Raw genomic sequence first — 19,479 nt, 5'->3', positions numbered from 1 at the left:
AGGCCCAGTGGTTTTCACATTTAGCCTTTAATTAATCATCCTTAGCCTTTCATTGTCTTTTTCAAAAGCATTAATTAAGTCCAGTAATAGCCAACCAATACCATTGTCTTTATTATTACTACTTGCCAACATTTCTCAGACGCCTAGTACATCACACCCTGGTGCACTCCCTTCCACTGGTATACCGTCTCGGTTCATCACCAGCGAAAGTTTTAACAATTGCACTGCTATCTTGTGCCTGTGCTCATCTATGGCCAAGGATGGAGTCCTCATTGCCAGCCAGGCAGCAGGCAATCTAGCTCCAAAATCCCATCTTAGGATTCATTTCCTATCCCTCCTGGCACAACCTGTCACAAGTTGTGTTCTCCAAGAAGCAAATTCTGAGGTGGAAACTAGCAGAAAATTTCTAAGGCAGCACTCTCAGGATAGACACCTATGAGCGGAAGGAAGGAAGTAAAACTGGGTAAAGAAGAAATTGAGCTACAAAGTAGTCCCAGCAAAACCTGAGCTGACCCTGTGGGGAGTTTTGAATCTGTATGACTCTTCTGAGTTCAGGCCTTGATATGCCCACATCAGCCAGTCACTGGATACAGGCTGCCCTGCAAAGCAGCATGACCTTGGGCAAGGTGGCTCTGTCCACAGGAGATTAATTTGAGTAAGTACTCAGTGCTGAAGCTGGGATCTGGACAGTGCAGAACAGAATCCAGGATGGTGATGCAAGGGGGCTTTTCAGAACTAAGGGGAACAGAGATGGAACTATCTTTCAGGTGAGGAAGTGCTTTGAGATATATAACCCTCTTGCTAAGGCATCATTGCCTTCTTCATTTGCTAGTTAGTATGATTTGATTCTGGTTACAAAATTTGTGTTTACTGTAGAATATGTTCAAAGTTGTTTCGTTGATAAGACTTCTAGAGAAGCGTCTGGCCAAAAATAACTATTTCCTGGGTTTAGAACAACAGATCCGAGACAGCTTAACCTTTGGTTATATTTCTGCTTTAATATATAGTAACATTTGAAAATACATAGATATCCAGGAAAAAAAGGTAAAGCAGTATGAGGTATTGAGAGCACAACTGTGCTTTAATTTGGGAGTTAATTTGGGGTGTTATGTAACAGCAATCATACTTGTAGACAAACACGTCCACTAGCTCTGCAAACACATTCAAAGGTAATAGTATATAGTACACTCCACACTGTAAAATATGTCAAATACCCCCACTCTACAAATTCACTGTGTTTTATTATTTTTTTGTTTTGTTTTTATAAGAAAAGGGGCATATCTATAATTCACAATCCAAGTCAGATTCTTAATTTAGGTATGAAATATTACCTGCCAATTTGCTTCTCAAGCTATTTTTTTTAAAAAATACATTCTTTAAAGCCATTTCATGGCCATGGGAATCTTAATTAATTTCATAATGATGTTGGTTGAACATGATACCAAAAAATGCAGGTATTTTCAAGAACAATAAGATAGATAACAGCATTAAAGCATAATCCTTTAAGAATTCATGAGAAAAAAAGGATGATAAAACTTAAGCTTCTTTTTCAGATATTTAAAAATTTCTATAAAATTCTTTGTCCCAAGATTAATCATTTAACCATGCTACACAAAATATGCTAACTACATTGCCTGGTGTCAAGGTGGGAAAATCCTCTTTTATAACATAAAATCCTCTTCTAATCCATGTTGACCCAAGTCCTGGCTGTCTGAGGGCAGATTCCTGTCAAGAGACCTAAGGTTGTCATGGAAAGCATCACTTTCATCTACTAGTTGGTAATCCTGTTCCATTTCAGTTAGGAAGCCATTCCCAGATCCTGATCCAGAGCCGGAGCCGGAGCCTGATCCAGAATAGTCCTCAGAAAGTGGGAAGATACGATTCAAGTCCTGGATTCTTGTCTTTCTGAAGTATGAAAGAAAAACGGGAAAAAAAAAACCAGTAGAGTTTGATACGTGGGAAAGATAATTATAATAGTTTTTTTAAGATAAGGAGATAAATACAGCCATCTAGTTGCTCAAATTAAGAGACTTAAAAGCTTCCCAATTATTCAATGCTTTAAAACCAACAAAAAAACAGGTCAAATGTTCCTATGTGTTTGCCTATAATTATTGCACCTATCAACTCCACATTTACCTATTGCAGACTCGCATAAACAGTGTTAATTTTGTTATCACTAGCATATACATTCTATATTTGAAATTTACTTAAGAAATCATTTTTATTTTTATTTAATTTTTATTTTTGGAGGCAGTCTTGCTCTGTCGCCCAGGCTGGAGTGCAGTGGTGCCATCTCAGCTCCCTGCAATCTCCACCTCCCGAGTTCAAGTGATTCTCCTGCCTCAGCCTCCCAAGTAGCTGGGACAACAGGGGTGCGCCACCACGCCTGGCTAATTTTTGTATTTTTAGTAGAGATGGAGTTTCACCATATTGGCCAGGCTGCTCTCAAACTCCTGACCTTGTGAACCACCCACCTCAGCTTCCCAAAGTGCTGGGATTACAGGTGTGGGCCACCGCACCCAGCCCAAGAAATCATTTTTAAAAGAAGTCCTCTTGGCCGGGTGTGGTGGCTCATGTATGTAATCCAAGCACTTTGGAAGGCCAAGGTGGGTGATCACTTGAGGTCAGGAGTTCAAAACCAGCCTGACCAACATAGTGCAACCCCTTCTCTACTAAAAATACAAAAATTAGCCAGGCATGGTGGTGCACGCCTGTAATCCCAGCTACTCGGAAGGCTGAGGTGAGAGAATCGCTTGAACCCGGGAGGCAGAGGTTGCAGTGAGCCGAGATCGCGCCACTGCACTCCAGCCTGGGTTACAAGAGCAAAACTCCATACCCTCCACCAAAAAAAAGAAAGGACAAACAACTAATAACTAAGTCAGCCCAGACAGATGACATTTTTTCCTAAATTGAAATTTCCATAAAAGTTCTAATAATTTACAGTGCTTCAACAAAGCTCACTTTTGAGAAATTCTTTGTAAAAAGCTAAGCTTTATATATACCAGCATATAAACATTCAATTTCCTATCAAAGAATTACCCAGCCTCCAACTTGCATTCATTCAGCTGAAGAGTGCTGAAAGGTAAGGCTGCCTTCTGGGTTGAGTGTGATGATTAGAAATTCAAAGAGCACAAAATGGCCAGAGCAATGATGACAGCCCTCAGTGACAGAACAGGGCAACAAAGCATCAGAGACAAAAACTGAGTGTCACAGCCTACAAGTCATTTCCTCCATGAAAATAATAAACCACCAGCATACAACCAATTAGAGTTTTAATTCATGTACGCATTCAATAAATATTTGTTGGCCGGGCACGGTGGCTCAAGCCTGTAATCCCAGCACTTTGGGAGGCCGAGGCGGGAGGATCACGAGGTCAGGAGATCGAGGCCATCCTGGCTACCACGGTGAAACCCCGTCTCTACTAAAAATACGAAAAATTAGCCGGTCATGTTGGCGGGCGCCTGTAGTCCCAGCTACTCGGGAGGCTGAGGCAGGAGAATGGCGTGAACCCGGGAGGCGGAGCTTGCAGTGAGCCGAGATCGCGGCACTGCACTCCAGCCTGGGTGACAGAGCAAGACTCCGTCTCAAAAATAAAAAATAAAAAAATAAAAAAATATTTGTTGAACATCTGGTCTTTGTTTTGAGGGCCTGGGTTAGAACAGAGGCAGACCGATGAAGCCCCTTCTCAAGAAGTTTTTATTTTAGTGGGGAAGACAGACAATAAAAAGTGAATAAATAAATCAGGAAAATCATAGGTGGTACAGAGAAATGAAATTGACTAATGTAATAGGGAGTGACCAGGTGGCTACTTTAGCCTGGGGTGTCAGAGCTGGAAACACAGATTTGGTAGTTAAACCCATGCAACCGATGGAGGTAGTCGAGAGAAAACATGTAGATAGAGAAGGGGGCCCAGGCCAGAGCCAGGGTCATACCAACATGTTAAATATTGAGCAGAGGAAAAAGTACAACCAGAGAAGTAGGAAGAAACAGGATAAGGCAGGGCATGGAAGCCCCGAGAAAAAAGCATTTCAAGGAAGGGGTGGTCAACCATTTTGTTTTAAAGAAAGGGCCTCCTTCTGTTGTGCAGGCTGGAGTGCAGTGGCGCGATCATGGCTCACTGCAGCCTCACCCTCCCGGACTCAAGCCGTCCTCCCACCTCTGCTTCCTTTAGCCGGGACCACAGGCGTTAAGTCACCACACCCGGCTAATTTTTCTATTTTTTGTAGATAGGGTCTCACTATGTTGCCCAGGCAGGCTGGTCTTAAACTCCTGGGCTCAAGTGATCCTCCTGCCTTGGCCTCCTGAACTGCTGGGATTACATGCATGGCCCAGTCAGCCGTTTTTGAAGGCAATTAAGGGTCAAGTAAGCTGAAAATAGAGAAGTAATCAGTGACTTTGTCAACAAAGGTGGAATGTAGGAACAGAAGTCCAGCCACGGGGGGGCGGGGGGGGGGCGGGGTGAGGAAAGGAGGGGGCAGGCATGGGTGGCCCTTTCAGGAGGTGTTATTGTGAAGAAGAGCAGAGAAGGGCAACTGCTGGAGAGGACGCAGAGTCAAAGGAGAGATGTTGCCTAAACATAGGGGATACTAAAGTCCACCCCTATACTGATGGGAAGAAGACACTGGGTTCAGAGAGATAACTGCAGAATGGAAGTCCTGGAGAAGATGCGTGGGAAAAGGATATGGGCCACAAAGAGAGGTGGCCTTGGAAGCTGCAACAGCCAGGGTCCAATCAGGAAACTTCTCCAGATATTTAACACAGAGGGAATTCCTCATACAGGTGATTGAGGAGAAGTGAAGCCACATGGGGGATAGTGAGGTAACCCAGAGATTAGCAATAGCAAGAAAATATTTCCCTTGGCCAGGCGCAGTGGCTCATGCCTGTAATCCCAGCACTTTGGGAGGCCGAGGCAGGCAGGTCATTTGAGGTCAGAAGTTCAAGACCAGCCTGGTCAACACGGCAAAACCCTGTCTCTACCAAAAATACAAAAATTAGCTGGGCATAGTGGCATGCCCTGGAGGCTGAGGCAGGAGAATCACTTGAACCCGGGAGGCAGAGGTGGCAGTGAGCTAAGATCGCACCACTGCACTCCAGCCTGGGCAACAAGAGTGAGACTCTGAAAAAAAAAAAAAAAGAAAGGAAAGAAAGAAAGAAAAGAAAGAAAGAGAGAGAGAGAGACAGAGAGAGAAAGAAAGAAAGAAAGAAGAAAGAAAGAAAGAAAGAAAGAAAGAGAAAAAGAAAGAAAGAGAAAAGGAAAGAAAGAGAAAAAGAAAGAAAGAGAAAAAGAAAGAAAGAAAAAGAAAGAAAGAAAATACTTCCCTCCTTGGGCTACAGCGATAGTGGAAGGAGGTTGTCTATTTCCTGAGCCCAGGGACTACAGGCATCTGGTGGGAGCTGAGGCCATAGGCCAAACAGAGTCCTGCCCAAGGTGCCACCCAAGGCAGGGAGTAAGGAGAAGAAACATACCTCTCTCCATTCCTCCCAAGCTCTCAGTCTCCCTTCCTTACCTCCCATTGGCCAAAGTCAGCCACAGCCCTGGGAGCCTGAGAAATGCAGACCCCAGGGGTCAGTTCCACCCCTATCCCACAGCCAGTACAGAGCAGGGCCAGGGAAGGACAGGAGGATCTGAGGGCAAAAGGGTTTGGGATCGGCACAGAAGCAAGGACCATTCTTTCGCAATGACGGGAAGGAAAGCACAGGGTCAGGGTGAGAAGCAAAGTTACCAGCTTTGGGGAAGGAAAATAGAGTTGTTTTTTTTTTTTTTGAGACAGAGTCTTGCTCTGTCTCCCAGGCTGGAGTGCAGTGGCGCGATCTCGGCTTACTGCAAGCTCCGCCTCCCGGGTTCACGCCATTCTCCTGCCTCAGCCTCTCCGAGTAGCTGGGACTACAGGCGCCCGCCACCACGCCCGGCTAATTTTTTTGTATTTTTAGTAGAGACGGGTTTCACCGTGGTCTCGATCTCCTGACCTCGTGATCCGCCCACCTCAGCCTCCCAAAGTGCTGGGATTACAAGCGTGAGCCACCGCGCCCGGCCGAAAATAGAGATTTAAGGAGAGAAGGAATGGTGTGCAGAGTTCTTTTGGAGAATTTGAGTTATTCTCTTAACATTTTGTTTTATTTTTAAATTTTAGTTGTAATTGTATTTATTTATTTTAAATGTGTTTATTTATTTTGAGACAGAGTTTTACTCTGTCACCCTGGCTGGAGTGCAGTGCCACACCACGGCTCACTTAAGCCTTGACCTCTCAGGATCAAGCAATCCTCCCACCTCAGCCTTCCGAGTAGCTGGACCACAGGCATGCATGGCTAGTTTTTGTATGTTTCTGTAGAGACGAAATTTCTCCATGCTTGGCTAATTTTTGTATTTTTCTGTAGAGACAGGGTTTCTCCATGTTACCCAGGCTGGTCTCAAAGCAATCTGCCTGGCTTGGCCTCCCTATCTGCCTGCCTTGGCCTCTCAATAGCTGGGATTACAGGCGTGCCACCATGCCCACCTAATTTTTGTATTTTTAGTAGAAATGAATTTCCGCCATGTTGGCCAGGCTGGTTTTGAACTCCTGACCTCAAGCGATCTGCCTCGGCCTCCCAAAGTGTTGGGATTACAGGCTTGAGCCACGGTGCCTGGCCACCAATTTTTAAATAGAGACAGGGTCTTGCCATGTTGCCCAGGCTGGTCTCAAATTCTTGGCCTCAAGTGATTCTCCCACCTTAGTCTCCCAAACTGGGGGCATTACAGGCACGAGCCACTGCAGCCTAACATTTTAGATTTAAATGAATTACTATTGAAACCAATGACTTAAAGTAATGGAGGATGCTGTAATATTACATTCAAAATTAATGCTGAGGCCTTAAAGTAAGAATGCAGGAGTAGGACTACAAAGTTGCATATTGAAGACTGTAATGATGTCATCACTAATGCCGTGAATACCAGTGATGGAGAAAGTCACCAGCACTGGGAATGGTGGCTCATGCCTGTAATTCCAGCACTTTGGGAGGCTGAGGTGGGAGGACTGCTTGAGCTTAGGAGTACATGACCAGCCTGGGAAACGTACAGAGACCCCTGTCTCTACAAAAAAAAAATTTTTTTAATTAGATGGGCATGGTGCTGTGTGCCTGTGATCCCAGCTACTCGGGAGGCTGAGGCAGGAAGATCACTTGAGGAGTTCAAGGCTGCTGTGAGCTATGATCACACCACTGCACTCCATCCTGGGTGACAGAGGAGACCCTGTCAAAAAAAAAAAAAAAAAGAGAAAGTCGCCAGGATCCCAAAGTGATGTGAAATGTACCTGGTTTGAAGCATGATGATTAACCTGGCTTTGAGGAGAGTGATTTTCTGGGCTTGAGCCTGGAGATTAAAACTTTTATGATAATCTTTTTCTTAATATATATATTTTGCTACATCCTACATAGTTTTAGTATTCATTGAATTAATGGTTTCTAATATAATTCAATTTTTTGTTACTTATGAATTTATATCAGGTCTTTTTTGCAAGTTTAAAGCAAGTTTTATCTGATCAAAAGAAGAGATGTGATTTTTGTTTTACAAGTCTTGGCCAATTATTCTTCCTTTCCCTAATTTTTTTTTTTTTTTTTTTTTTTTTTTTTTGAGGCAGGATCTCATTCTGTTGCCCAGGCTGGAGTGCAATGGCATAAATAGGGTTCACTGCAGGCTCAACCTAGGCTCAAGAGATTCTCCCACCTCAGCCTCCCGAGTAGCTGGGACCACAGGTGCACATCACCACGCCTGGCTAATTTTTGTATTTTTTGTAGAGACAGGGTCTTGCTGCATGGCCCAGGCTGGTCCCAAACCTCCTGGGTTCAAGGGATCCTCCCACCTCAGCCTCCCAAGGTGCTGGGATTACAGGCATGAGCCTCTGCACCTGGCCATTTTAAAAAATAATTACCATCTAATTGAAGAACTTTTTTTAATATAAAAAAATGTATTTGAAATAGAGATAGGGTCTCACTATGTTGCCCAGGCTGGCCTCGAACTCCTGGGCTCAAACAATCCTCCCGCCTCGGCCTCCCAAAGTCCTGGGATTACAGGCATGAGCCACTGCACCTGGCAGAAGAACATTTTAATCACCTCCTCCGAAAAAAAAAACCTCATACCCATTAGCAGTCACTCCTTATTACTCCCTTTCCCCAGCCCCTGGAACCCACTAATCTACTTTCTGCCTCTAGGGATTTGCCTATTCTGGACATTTCATCTAAATGGAATCATACAATATGTGGCTTTTTGTGTCTGGCCTTTCTTCACTCTGCATAATGTTTCCAAGGTTTATCTATGTTGTAGCATGTATCAGTACTTCATTCTTTTTATGACCCAATAATATTCCTTTGTATGCTTATGCCACATTTTGCTTATCCATTCAGTTAATTATTGGATTTTAATATATAGCGTGTTCTGTTTACACAAATAAAACAATGTTCAATCATTTTCAATACCTATTGATGAAAAGTCCTCAATGCTCCTCTCTACCATCCACAAAAAAATCTTTCAAAAACATACATGAATCATGTATACTCGCACATGTCATATGCCAGTATATACGGTACAGTTTTACCATGTACTGCAGAGTAAGAGCCAAACTACCAAAGCAAGAGCTCGAAGCAAAACACTCTGGACAGCTTGAAGAAAAACACTCCCACATCTGTGCCAAGAGGTTGTGAAATTACAGACACTTTAAAATTAGAGAAAAGGCCAGGCACAGTGGCTCATGCTTGTAATCCCAACACTTTGGGAGGCCAAGGTGGGTGGATCACCTGAGGTCAGGAGTTCGAGACCAGCCTGGCCAAGATGATGAAACCCCCGTCTCTACTAATAATACAAAAAATTAGGCCAGGCACCGTGGCTCACGCCTGTAATCCCAGCATTTTGGGAGTTCAAGGCAGGCAGATCACTAGGTCAGGAGATCGAGACTATCCTGGCTAATAAGGTGAAACCCCATCTCTACTAAAAATACAAAAAAATTAGCCAGGCGTGGTGGCGGGTGCCTGTAGTCCCAGCTACTTGGGAGGCTGAGGCGGGAGAATGGTGTGAACCCAGGAGGTGGAGCTTGCAGTGAGCCGAGATTGTGCCACTGCACTCCAGCCTGAGCGACAGAGCGAGACTCCTTCACACACACACACAAAAAATTAGCTGGGCATGGTGGCAGGCGCCTGAAATCCCAGCTGCTCGAGAGGCTGAAGCAGGAGAATCGCTTGAACCTAGGAGGCGGAGGTTGCAGTGAGCTGAGATCGCGCCATTGCACTCCAGCCTGGGCAAGAAAAGTGAAACTCTGTCTCAAATAAATAAATAAATAAATAGGGAAAAGTTCACTTACGGAAAAAGGTCAGTCCTCAGACGGGAGATCTTGTTGGATTCACCTGGAAGTAGTTCGAACATTGGTCCTTTTTCTTCAAGGCAGTTTGCAGAATTACTGTCTGGATTGCAGCGCACCCATTGGTACCTGGCTCTCTGCATAGGATAGCCTGCCCAAGGAACCCACATTGTTACTAAGTATCTACTACACAGCTTCTAATCACTCTGTCCTAAGAGGTTTTTATTTTTAATTTTTTCGAGACAGGGTCTCACTCTGCTGTCCAAGCTGGAGTGCATTACTGTGATCATAGCTCACTGCAACCTTGAACTCCTGGGCTCAAGCCATTCTCCCACCCCAGCCTCTTGAGTAGCTGGGAATACAGGCGCACCACCACACCCAACTAGTTTTGTTTTGTTTTTGTTTGTTTGTTTGTTTTTTGGAGAGGTGGGGGTCTCACTATGTGCCCAGGCTGGTCTCAAACGCCTGGGCTCAAGCAATCCTCCTGCCTTGGCCTCCCAGTGTGCTGAGATTAGAGGCATGAGCAACTGCACTCAGCCTGCCCTAAGAAGGTTTTAACTAAATAGATTCTAAATTTGGTAAAAGGCGAAATGTAGACAGATTTTATGCCCATTCATATAACAGCAGCACCCACTATGTGCCAACATTTTATACAAATTGTCCTTCTTACAACACTCCAAAAAGTAGCAGTTTAAAGTTAGAATGGGCTTTGGAATCAGCTGCCAGGAGTGAAGTCCCAGCTCTGCTGACTAGTTATGAAATCTTTTTTTTTTTTTTTTTTTTTTTTTGAAACGGAGTCTCGCTCTGTCACCCAGGCTGGAGTGCAGCGGCGCAATCTCGGCTCACTGCAAGCTCCGCCTCCCAGGTTCACGCCGTTCTCCTGCCTCAGCCTCTCCGAGTAGCTGGGACTATAGGCGCCCGCCACCACGCCCGGCTAATTTTTTTTTTTTGTATTTTTAGTAGAGACGGGGTTTCACCATGGTCTCGATCTCCTGACCTTGTGATCCGCCCGCCTCGGCCTCCCAAAGTGCTGGGATTACAAGCGTGAGCCACCGCGCCCGGCCGAGTTATGAAATCTTAACTTCTCTGAACCCTCACTGTAATATGAAGATACTAATAGTGTCATAAGCCTATCACAAAAATTAAACGAGAAAATACACTTAAAGAATTTAACATAGTGCCAGGCACACAGTAAACACTTGACAATATTAACTGTTGTTACTTTTGTACTATTATCTCAATTTTACACAAAAGAAAATTGCAGCCACACAGGTGCTAGGATTCCAACCCACATCTGACCCCAAAGCCCACATCTTTTCATAGAGATGAGTCAAATCAGGTTCAGAAAGGGGAAGGAACACACTGTGTAGTACCCGTGGTATCACAGAATTCTAGTTCTTGTGTTTTAGGGCCATACAGTGTCCTTAGGAATGAAAAGTAGATAACAATTTGTCCTGTGTCTTTCCACTCAGATTTCACAAGAACAAGTCTCCTCTATTCACAGAGCACCAGGCAGCTTGCAATATCTGAGTCTCAGCTTCTTCTGAATTTCATTTCTATGGAAAAGGTTCCAAATCTGATGTTATGAGGTTATATAGGGGATTTATTTGTTTATTTATTTTATTTTATTTTATTTTATTTTATTTTGAGAGACAGTCTTGCTGTGTCGCCCAGGCTGGAATGCACTGTCACGATCTCGGCTCATGGCAACTTCCACCTCCCGGGTTCAAGCAATTTTTCTGCCTCACCCTCCAGAGTAACTGGGATTACAGGTACTCACCACCAAGCCCAGCTAATTTTTTATATTTTTAGTAGAGATGGGGTTTCGCCATGTTGCCCAAGCTGGTCTCAAACTCCTGAGCTCAGGCAATCCCCCCAACTCGGTCTCTGAAAATGTGAGGATTACAGGCCTGAGCCACCATGCCCGGCCTATATGGGAGGTTCTTTATTAGCTAATGAAATAAAATCTTCCTTCCTCAGTTTAGCAAAGACAAAGGCCTAGTGGTGAGAAATACTTCACTGCCCTTCAAAAAGTTCATCTCCTCCCCACTCCAAGCATATACTTTATTCTAATGAGTGCAGCTAGTAATTACCTAGCAAGAAGGAGCATGTCGAAGATTCTTGAAAGGCGGAAGGGTAGTTTTAAAGCTCACCACAAAATAATGGAAAACACTCAGATAAATTACAAGGCATCAACTCATAAGAGAATACTAACCAAATGAAGAAAAGTACTTTTTTTTTTTTTTGAGATGGAGTCTCGCTCTTTTGCCCTGGCTGGGGTGCAGTGGCACAATCTGGGCTCACTGCAACCTCTGCCTCCCAGGTTCAAGCGATTCTCCTGCCTCAGCCTCCTGAGTAGCTGGGATGACAGGTGCCCACGATCACATCTGGCTAATTGTTGTATTTTTAGTAGGGACGGAGTTTCACCATGTTGGCCAGGCTGGTCTCGAACTCCTGACCTCAGGTGATCCACCCGCCTCGGTCTCCCAAAGTGCTGGGATTACAGGCGTGAGCCACCACGCCCGGCCAAAAGTGCTTTTTATGGAAAAGACGATGTGGCATTGTAGAAAAACCTATACTTAAAAATGAGTGAGAGGGTGAGAGGCGGGTAGGGCAAAAACTTTTTTTTTAATAAAATAAAAATAAAAATTAGGCTGGGTGTGGTAGCTCACGCCTGAAATCCCAGCACTTTCGGAGACTGAGGTGGGAGGATCACTTGAGCCCAAGGGTTCAATACAGGCTGGGCAACATAGAGAGACTCCCATTTCTACCAAAAAAAAAAAGATTTTAAAAATTAGCTGGATGTGGTAGCACACATCTGTAGTCCCAGCTACTTAGGAGGCTGAGGCAGGAGGATTTCTTGAGCCTGGGAGGTCACAGTGAGCCAAGACTGCACGGCTGCACTTCAGCCTGGGTGACAGAGCGAGACTGTCTCAGAAGAAAAAAGTTAATTTACAAAATTAAAAATAAATAAAAATAACTAAGAAAATCAGAATACCTCTTTGTGTGAATAATAGTTTCAATTATATAAACAGACATGAGGGAAAAATGGAAGGAAATACACAAAAATAACTGGTGGTAGAATCTGGTGATTTTTTTCTCATTTGTCTTCTAAATTGCGATAATAAACAATATTCCTCTAAAAACATAAACATTAAACACTTTAATATAGAAAACAGTAAATATTCTCCCATAGGATTTTCTTTCTTTTCTTTGTAACTATATATATATTCTATCATAATCTTTCCTATGATTCCTGAGTATAGCTTACAATGTCTGGTCTGGGAGAGCTGTTTGTCCAAAATGAGTTAGCTCTGCCACCGCCTGGAGGCTGGGGATAAGGCAGGCAAAATGACCTTTCAATGTCTGCCCCCTACTGGCTGTGTGATCTTGGCCAACTTAAACTCCCTGTGCCTCAATTTTCTCATCTGTAGGATGGGGCAGTAATAGAGCTAATAATGAGATACAAATGTTAGCTTCTCAGAGTAGTACCTAGCACATAGAGCTCTTCATTGCTAGTTCCGCTCATGAAAAGGAGGAAGATGACAATGACCTATGATCTCTGACGTCTTATAAATTTAAATTCAAATTCCCATTCTACCATTTAGTATCTCTAGGAGTCTCAATTTATGGACTTTCTTTCTTTTTTTATTTTTCCTTATTTTGAGATAGAGTCTGGCTCTGTTGCCCAGGCTGGAGTGCTGTGGCATATCTCAGCTCACTGCACCCTCCGCCACCTGGGTTTAAGCTATTCTCTTGCCTCAGCCTCCCGAGTAGCTGGAATTATAGGCGCGCGCCATCATGCCCGGCTAATTTTTTGTATTTTTAGTAGAGACGGGGTTAGCCAGGATGGTCTCGATCTCCTGACCTCATGATCCGCTCGCCTTGGCCTCCCAAAGTGCTGGGATTATAGGCGTGAGCCATCGCGCCTGGCCTGGTTTCACTCTTTCTCTTTTGATTCTTTCCTGAGGCAGCATTAGTTTGGCATCTAATTGCTAATTAGACGTCTCTTCCTGTAGGTGAAATAAAAATCCAGCATCTTCTCCAGCAGAGGGCGGTGTCTTCACACCTTATACTGTCTACACCAGCTCTGTCCAATAGAAACACAAAGCAAACCGCATAGTTTTAAATGTTCTAGCGGCCATATTTTTAAAAGTAAAAAGAAACAGGTGAAATTAATTTTAATACATTTTATTTAACCTAATATATTCAAATATTGTCCTTTAACATATCATCAATATCAAAGTTATTAATGGGATATTTTGCATTCTTTTCTTCATACTAAGGCTTCCAAATCTTGTATATTTTGCATTCACAGCATATCCCAATTTGGCCTTGCCACGTTTCAAGTGTTCAGTAGCCACAAGTCACTTGTGGCTACCCTATTGGACAGAGCAAGCCTAGACAGTCTCTTCTGCAAGCCGCTGATGCACTGAGTATCAAGCTGAAAAAATGTTTGCTTACATAGGAAGCTAAACAGAAAAACAATGCTTAATGAGAAAGCATCCAGGTGAAAGACCACATCTTTTCACCAGCATGACAAATACAACTGTAGCATATTAGTAAAAAATATTTCTAGAATACAAAATTCCCCCAGAGTTCAGAATCTTAGCTAATTAAAATTCATAACGAAGGCTTTCTTTTTGGGGATCATGAAAATGTTCTAGAAGCAATTATAGTGATGGTTGCATGACTCTGTGAATATACTAAAAAACATTAAACACTTTTTTTTTTTTTTTTTTGGAGACAGAGTCTAGCTCCGTCATCCAGGCTGGAGTACAGTGGTGCGATCTCAGCTCACTGCAACCTCTGCCTCCCAGGTTCAAGTGATTCTCCTGCCTCAGCCTCCCAAGTAGCTGGAATTACAGGTGCACACCACCATGCCCAGTTAATTTCTGTATTTTTAGTAGAGACAAGTTCTCGCCATGTTGGCCAGGCTAGTCTCAAACTCTTGACCTCAGGTGATCCACCCACCTTGGCCTCCCAAAGTGCTGGGATTACAGGCATGAGCCACTACACCTAGCCTAATCATTGAATTGAACACTTTTAATGGGTGAATTGTATGGTATGTGAACACTATCTCAACAAAACTATTTTAAAATTTTATAAAGAAATCAAAAGTAGAAGGGCTCCCTCTCCAAAAGCCTATCTAATTTGGGGCCAGTGATGTTAAATGTACTTTAAAATAAAGAACAAGTTACAGACACTAAATTCTTGACATAGCTATTCAAGGGTGTTGGCAGGATGTTAAAATTTATAGTTCCAGCCCCTGAGGTTGTGAGAGTATCTTGACTCTATCTTGCTTGAGATAAATATCTTGTGATTATAGTGGGTATGCTCATGGACAGAAATGTTATCTTCCTAAAAGGCCCACTTATGGGATTTGTTGGTTAATTGTGTAGTGGATTCCAAGGGAAAGAATGGTTTTTATTTGAATCCTATGCCTCACTGCCCACCTCCCCCACCACCCTGAGTCCTGCTTTACCAAAATACTTTCTATGAGTAAATGTTACCAAAGCAAACAACTTTCTCCAGTAGTCCATACCTTTTTATAGTATGGTACTAACTTTTCCCTCAACATAGTCACAATATACTAATTTCTTTTTTTTCCTTTTCTTTTCTTTTTCTTTTCTTTTTTTTTGAGACGGAGTCTCAGTCTATTGCCCAGGCTGGAGTGCAGTGGCAATGATCTTTTTTTTTTTTTTTTTTTTTTTTGAGATGGAGTCTTGCTCTGTCGCCCAGGCTGGAGTTCAGTGGCGCAATCTCGGCTCACTGCAAGCTCCGCCTCCCGGGTTCACGCCATTCTCCTGCCTCAGCCTCTCCGAGTAGCTGGGACTACAGGCGCCCGCCACCAAGCCCGGCTAATTTTTTGTATTTTTAGTGGAGACGGGGTTTCACCGTGGTCTCGATCTCCTGACCTCGTGATCCGCCCGCCTCGGCCTCCCAAAGTGCTGGGATTACAAGCGTGAGCCACCGCGCCCGGCCATGATCTTGGCTCACTGCAACTTCCACCCTCCAGGTTCAAGTGATTCTCCTGCCTCAGCCTCTCGAGTAGCTGGGATTACAGGTGCATGCCACCATGCCTGGCTAATTTTTGTATTTTTAGTAGAGATGGGGGTTTCACCATGTTGGCCAGGCTGGTCTTGAACTCCTGACCTCAAGTGATCCACCCTCCTCGGTCTCCCAAAGTGATAAGACGGCAGACGTGAGCCACTGTACCGAGCCTAATTTCCTATTCTTAATGGAAACTTACTGCAGGCATGTTAGAGAAACTTCAGCAGCAACTACCGTGAAGGGGAAAAGAAGACCATTTGATTTATTCAAAATGGTAGCATTATCTAAGCCGGAGTTACTTCCTCCTGGTCTATCAATTCCACAAGATGGATAAGCTTCCCCCACTCTTGCATGGTTTGACAAGCTATAAAAAGCTCCTAAGTTTACTTTCAATTTCTCCCTCAGCTCAGTGGGAAACGTTATAGCAAGGGCTACAGTCAAAGGATTTTTTTGTTTGTTTGTTTAAATAAAGAAAACCTCTGATCCATGAGCTGCAGTAGAAGGTTAATTCTGGCCTTGAAATCAGATGACCAGTTCGGCCGTTAATTAGTTGTAATGGCTCTTGGTCAAGACTCACACATTTTTTGCAAGAGGTTGATGTATAGAGCAAATGAGATGAGAAATGTCAGATCCAGTTTTCTCCTCTATAATTGGTGCTAATTCCTCTTCACAGGGAATATGATGATGATTACCAGAGAATGGATGTGAAATCACTTTACAAAGAGCAGCACAATAAGTGGATCAATATCATTCCTGTGAGCTAGGAGACAGTATACAGTGGACACATGGCGGGCCTGGCCGCCTTGGCTGCACCTGTTCGTGGATATTCCATTTTTTTTCTTTATGGGCATCATTGGAAAAGAGAGGCAATAAGAGTGTAAGATTCACAGGCCTCATCAAATCCCCTGGAGTTCTACATTAAATAGATTAGTCATCTGTGCTCTCCAGAGTTACCCACACATCCCCAAATTTCCATTTCTTTGTGCTTAGTAGACACAATCTTACCCCACATCTTTACTTGGGTTTGACTTATAATAAAAATATACCACCACCAAATTCATATGTTGAAGTTCTAACCCATGGAATCTCACAATGTGAAATTGTTCAGAAATAGGGTCATTGCAGATATAGATAGTTAAGATGAGGCCATTAGGGTGGCCCTGATCCAATGCCTGGTGACCTTCTAAGAAGATGGTATTAAGACACCGATGCATGGAGGAAAGGCCATGTGCAGACAGACAAGGGAGAAGGCGCCACCTATAAGCCAAGGAGCGAGGCCTCAGAATGCGATCGACCCTGCCAGCACCTTGATCTTGGACTCCCATCTCCAGAACTGTGAGGAAATACATTTCTGTTATTTAAGCCATTCAGTCCATGGTACTTTGTTATGGCAACCCGAGCAAACCACTATAGTAACCGAAATGGTTTTGAATATGCTCAGTAAAAGCGAGCCAAAAGCCTAGTTGATTTCATCAGCCAAACCAAGGGGCTAGATAAACACTTTTTATAAGACAGGAAGAATGTTGTCGAATCATATCTGGCATTGCACGGAGGTGTGAGGAAATGGTGTCACGACTCTTCACATCACAGCCTTGTGCCACAGTCACTCACATGTGCAGCCAGTGGGGGACATCTATTTCCCGGCACGCTCAGATGTGGGCACAAGCCCTTGAGCCCGATACCAAGAGCCTTTTTTCGGAAACACCCTAGTTTGTCAGTTTCTCCCTTGTCTCTTTCTATGGTTTCCTTTTCTAACAAAGAGCTAAACCTATGAGGTCATGGCATAAATGCTAGTATTCTATACAATTTCATGATGAATTATTTTCTTTCTTTCTCTTCCTTTCTTTCCTTTCTTTCTCTCTCTGTCTCTCTCTTTCTCTCTCTCTCTCTTTCCTTCTGACAGAGTCTTGCACTGTCACCTGGGCTGGAGTACAGTGGTGCAATCTCAGCTTACTGCAACCTCCGCCTCCCAGGTTCAAGCAATTCTCCTGCCTCAGCCTCCTGAATAGCTGGGATGACAGGTGCGTGCCACCATGCCCGGCTAATTTTTTTGTATTTTTGGTAGAGACGGGGTTTCACTATGTTGGCCAGGCTGGTCTCAAACTCCTGACCTCATGATCTGCCTACCTCAGCCTCCCAAAGTGCTGGGATTACAGGCGTGAGCCACCACACCTGGCCTTCTTCATTTCTTTCTAATGAATATTATACAAGGAACGTTTTTGTTTTCATTCTAGTTTTCCTTAATGAATCTTAGTGGGAAATTCATGTTGCTGGGAAATTTTGAAAACATAAAGACTTATGTATCTCTGGTTGGGGTATGCCCAGCACCATCTGGCCACTCAAGACTGTACTAAAGTATGGGCCTCATTACTCTCGATCTTGTCAGACCACATGGTTATTCGGGAATTATTTCACCAAGCTGAAGATATTCCCTAAAAGATCCCAGTGAAGCCTGTTCCCTACAATTGACAATGTTTTATATTTTAAAAATACATAGATTAATAAAGTTCCAGAAACATTGCTTGCTCTTTTTTCAATATTAGCATAACTAGAAGAAAATGATTTTATAAATTTCCAACATAAAATGAATGTCTCTGCGATCATCTGTAAGATTTCATCTCCACCGGAAGTAAGATCATGACAACCAAAAGTCACTTTGACGAAACAAACCTAGGACGTGTGTGTCATTGTGACTCAACATTTCCCTTACCATTTGGCAGAACCTAGTATTTTTCTACTATAAGTTCAGCCATCCCTCTATCAAGCCATGACCTCTGTCTTATTTAGACATGATTCCTTATTTGCCAAAGAAGAACAAATTGTATTTTTCTTACAAGCTTATCATTTTCATTGTCTCAGTCATTAAAGGTTTTAAGTTGTTTCAGTCTGACTAAGCAACACTAAATGGTAGATAAACTTAGGAAGGTATTTCCGAATATGATGCTTCTCTGAGCAAGAGCACAAATACCAAATTATTTGGCCTTCTCTTTAAAATCTGAGAGGCTTTACATTAACTATGTCTAACCATAATTGAGTTTTCAGTAAGAACCAAGTTTATCTTTAAAAAAAAAAATGAAAAAAAAATACACACAGTCAGATTCACCCCAGTTGGAATATAACATCTCCCCATGTTAAAATAACAATGACACCATCACAGCGCACTAAAACTTGGGGCTGATGTAGACACTTAGGGGTAGGCAGAAACCCCCCAACACTCAAAGGTACCATCTCCTCCATGCAACAGACACAGGAGTCATTTTCTAGATTCCTTTTTTGAGCTTTTAAAATTTATATACCTCACATTTTCATCCCAAAATAGTACATTTCAATCACTGTAAGAGTTTACAAGACTGCACACGCCACAGAGTTTAATTTTTCTTGATACCTAACTTAACTGAACTCATATTAAAGGGTTCAGCGACCCCAAATCCTTCTTCTTTGCCTCCTTTCCCACAATATTATACATTCTACGCCTTAAAATGAATATAATGACGTGTATGGACCATAGGGCTTACAGAGAAGATGGCTGGGGAACAAGACTCCTGAGTCTTACCTTGAACTGAGGATTCCAGAACCAAGATTAGGGCAAGAGCCAGGACGAGCCAACTGCATTTGAGTAGCTTCTGCATCATGACCAACTCAGTCCAGCTCCCCCGGCTGCACACCAACTTCTTGATTAGGAAATGTAGCAGGGTGCTTTTAGAAAATGTTCCAAAACCTCAAACCCTGCCCAGAACACACGTCACAATTTCCTGAACAAATAGAAAGACATCTACATCAAAACCCAGAAAGAAAGGGGGTGGGGGGAACACAGTAAAATAACTATTCATACCCATTATGAAACTGTACTGGACTCCCCCCAGGCCTGCTTTTTCAAATGTTTTGTTGTTTGCCACTTGCCTGCTAGAAATTTTTTTTCCCACCGAAACAGTAGAATCAGCATTCGGGACAGTTTGTTTTTCCTTTCTTCAGGTAACAATCTAAACACAAGATTGCGAATATTAAGAATCTGCTGCATTTTTGATGAGATAAGGGGGAGCTAGGTGCTGCCTTTTCATCACCGAGCACTTTCAACATAAAACATTCTCTTCATTTTCTTTTT

At 43.2% G+C, this 19,479-nt stretch overlaps 1 protein-coding gene across 1 annotated transcript; it reads right to left on the bottom strand.

The window, feature by feature from the left end:
* Positions 1-978: 978 nt before the first annotated feature.
* SRGN (serglycin) lies at positions 979-19,129 on the bottom strand. Its single transcript, XM_003258191.4, has 3 exons — positions 18,931-19,129; positions 9,327-9,474; positions 979-1,905 (listed from the first exon to the last, which is right to left on the bottom strand). Exons 1-3 carry the CDS (start codon positions 19,007-19,009, stop codon positions 1,662-1,664), a joined length of 471 nt encoding a protein of 156 aa, XP_003258239.1. The 5' UTR covers positions 19,010-19,129; the 3' UTR covers positions 979-1,661.
* Between the last annotated feature and the right edge of the window lie 350 nt (positions 19,130-19,479).

Source organism: Nomascus leucogenys, chromosome 18, assembly GCF_006542625.1.
Source record: "Nomascus leucogenys isolate Asia chromosome 18, Asia_NLE_v1, whole genome shotgun sequence".
In the NCBI taxonomy this organism is placed as follows: Eukaryota; Metazoa; Chordata; class Mammalia; order Primates; family Hylobatidae; genus Nomascus; species Nomascus leucogenys.
The sequence above is the reverse complement of the archived record's forward strand: the minus strand, read 5'-3'. Positions and strand labels throughout refer to the sequence as shown.

Bases quoted from the DNA above. Each gene is read 5' to 3' on its own strand.
- SRGN (XM_003258191.4), bottom strand. From the start codon at position 19,009: ATGATGCAGAAGCTACTCAAATGCAGTTGGCTCGTCCTGGCTCTTGCC. The intron at 9,475-18,930 runs GTAAGACTCAGG...TTCCTTGGGCAG, and splicing joins TCTGGAATCCTCAGTTCAAG to GCTATCCTATGCAGAGAGCC. The intron at 1,906-9,326 runs GTAAGTGAACTT...TTCATACTTCAG, and splicing joins CTGAGGACTGACCTTTTTCC to AAAGACAAGAATCCAGGACT.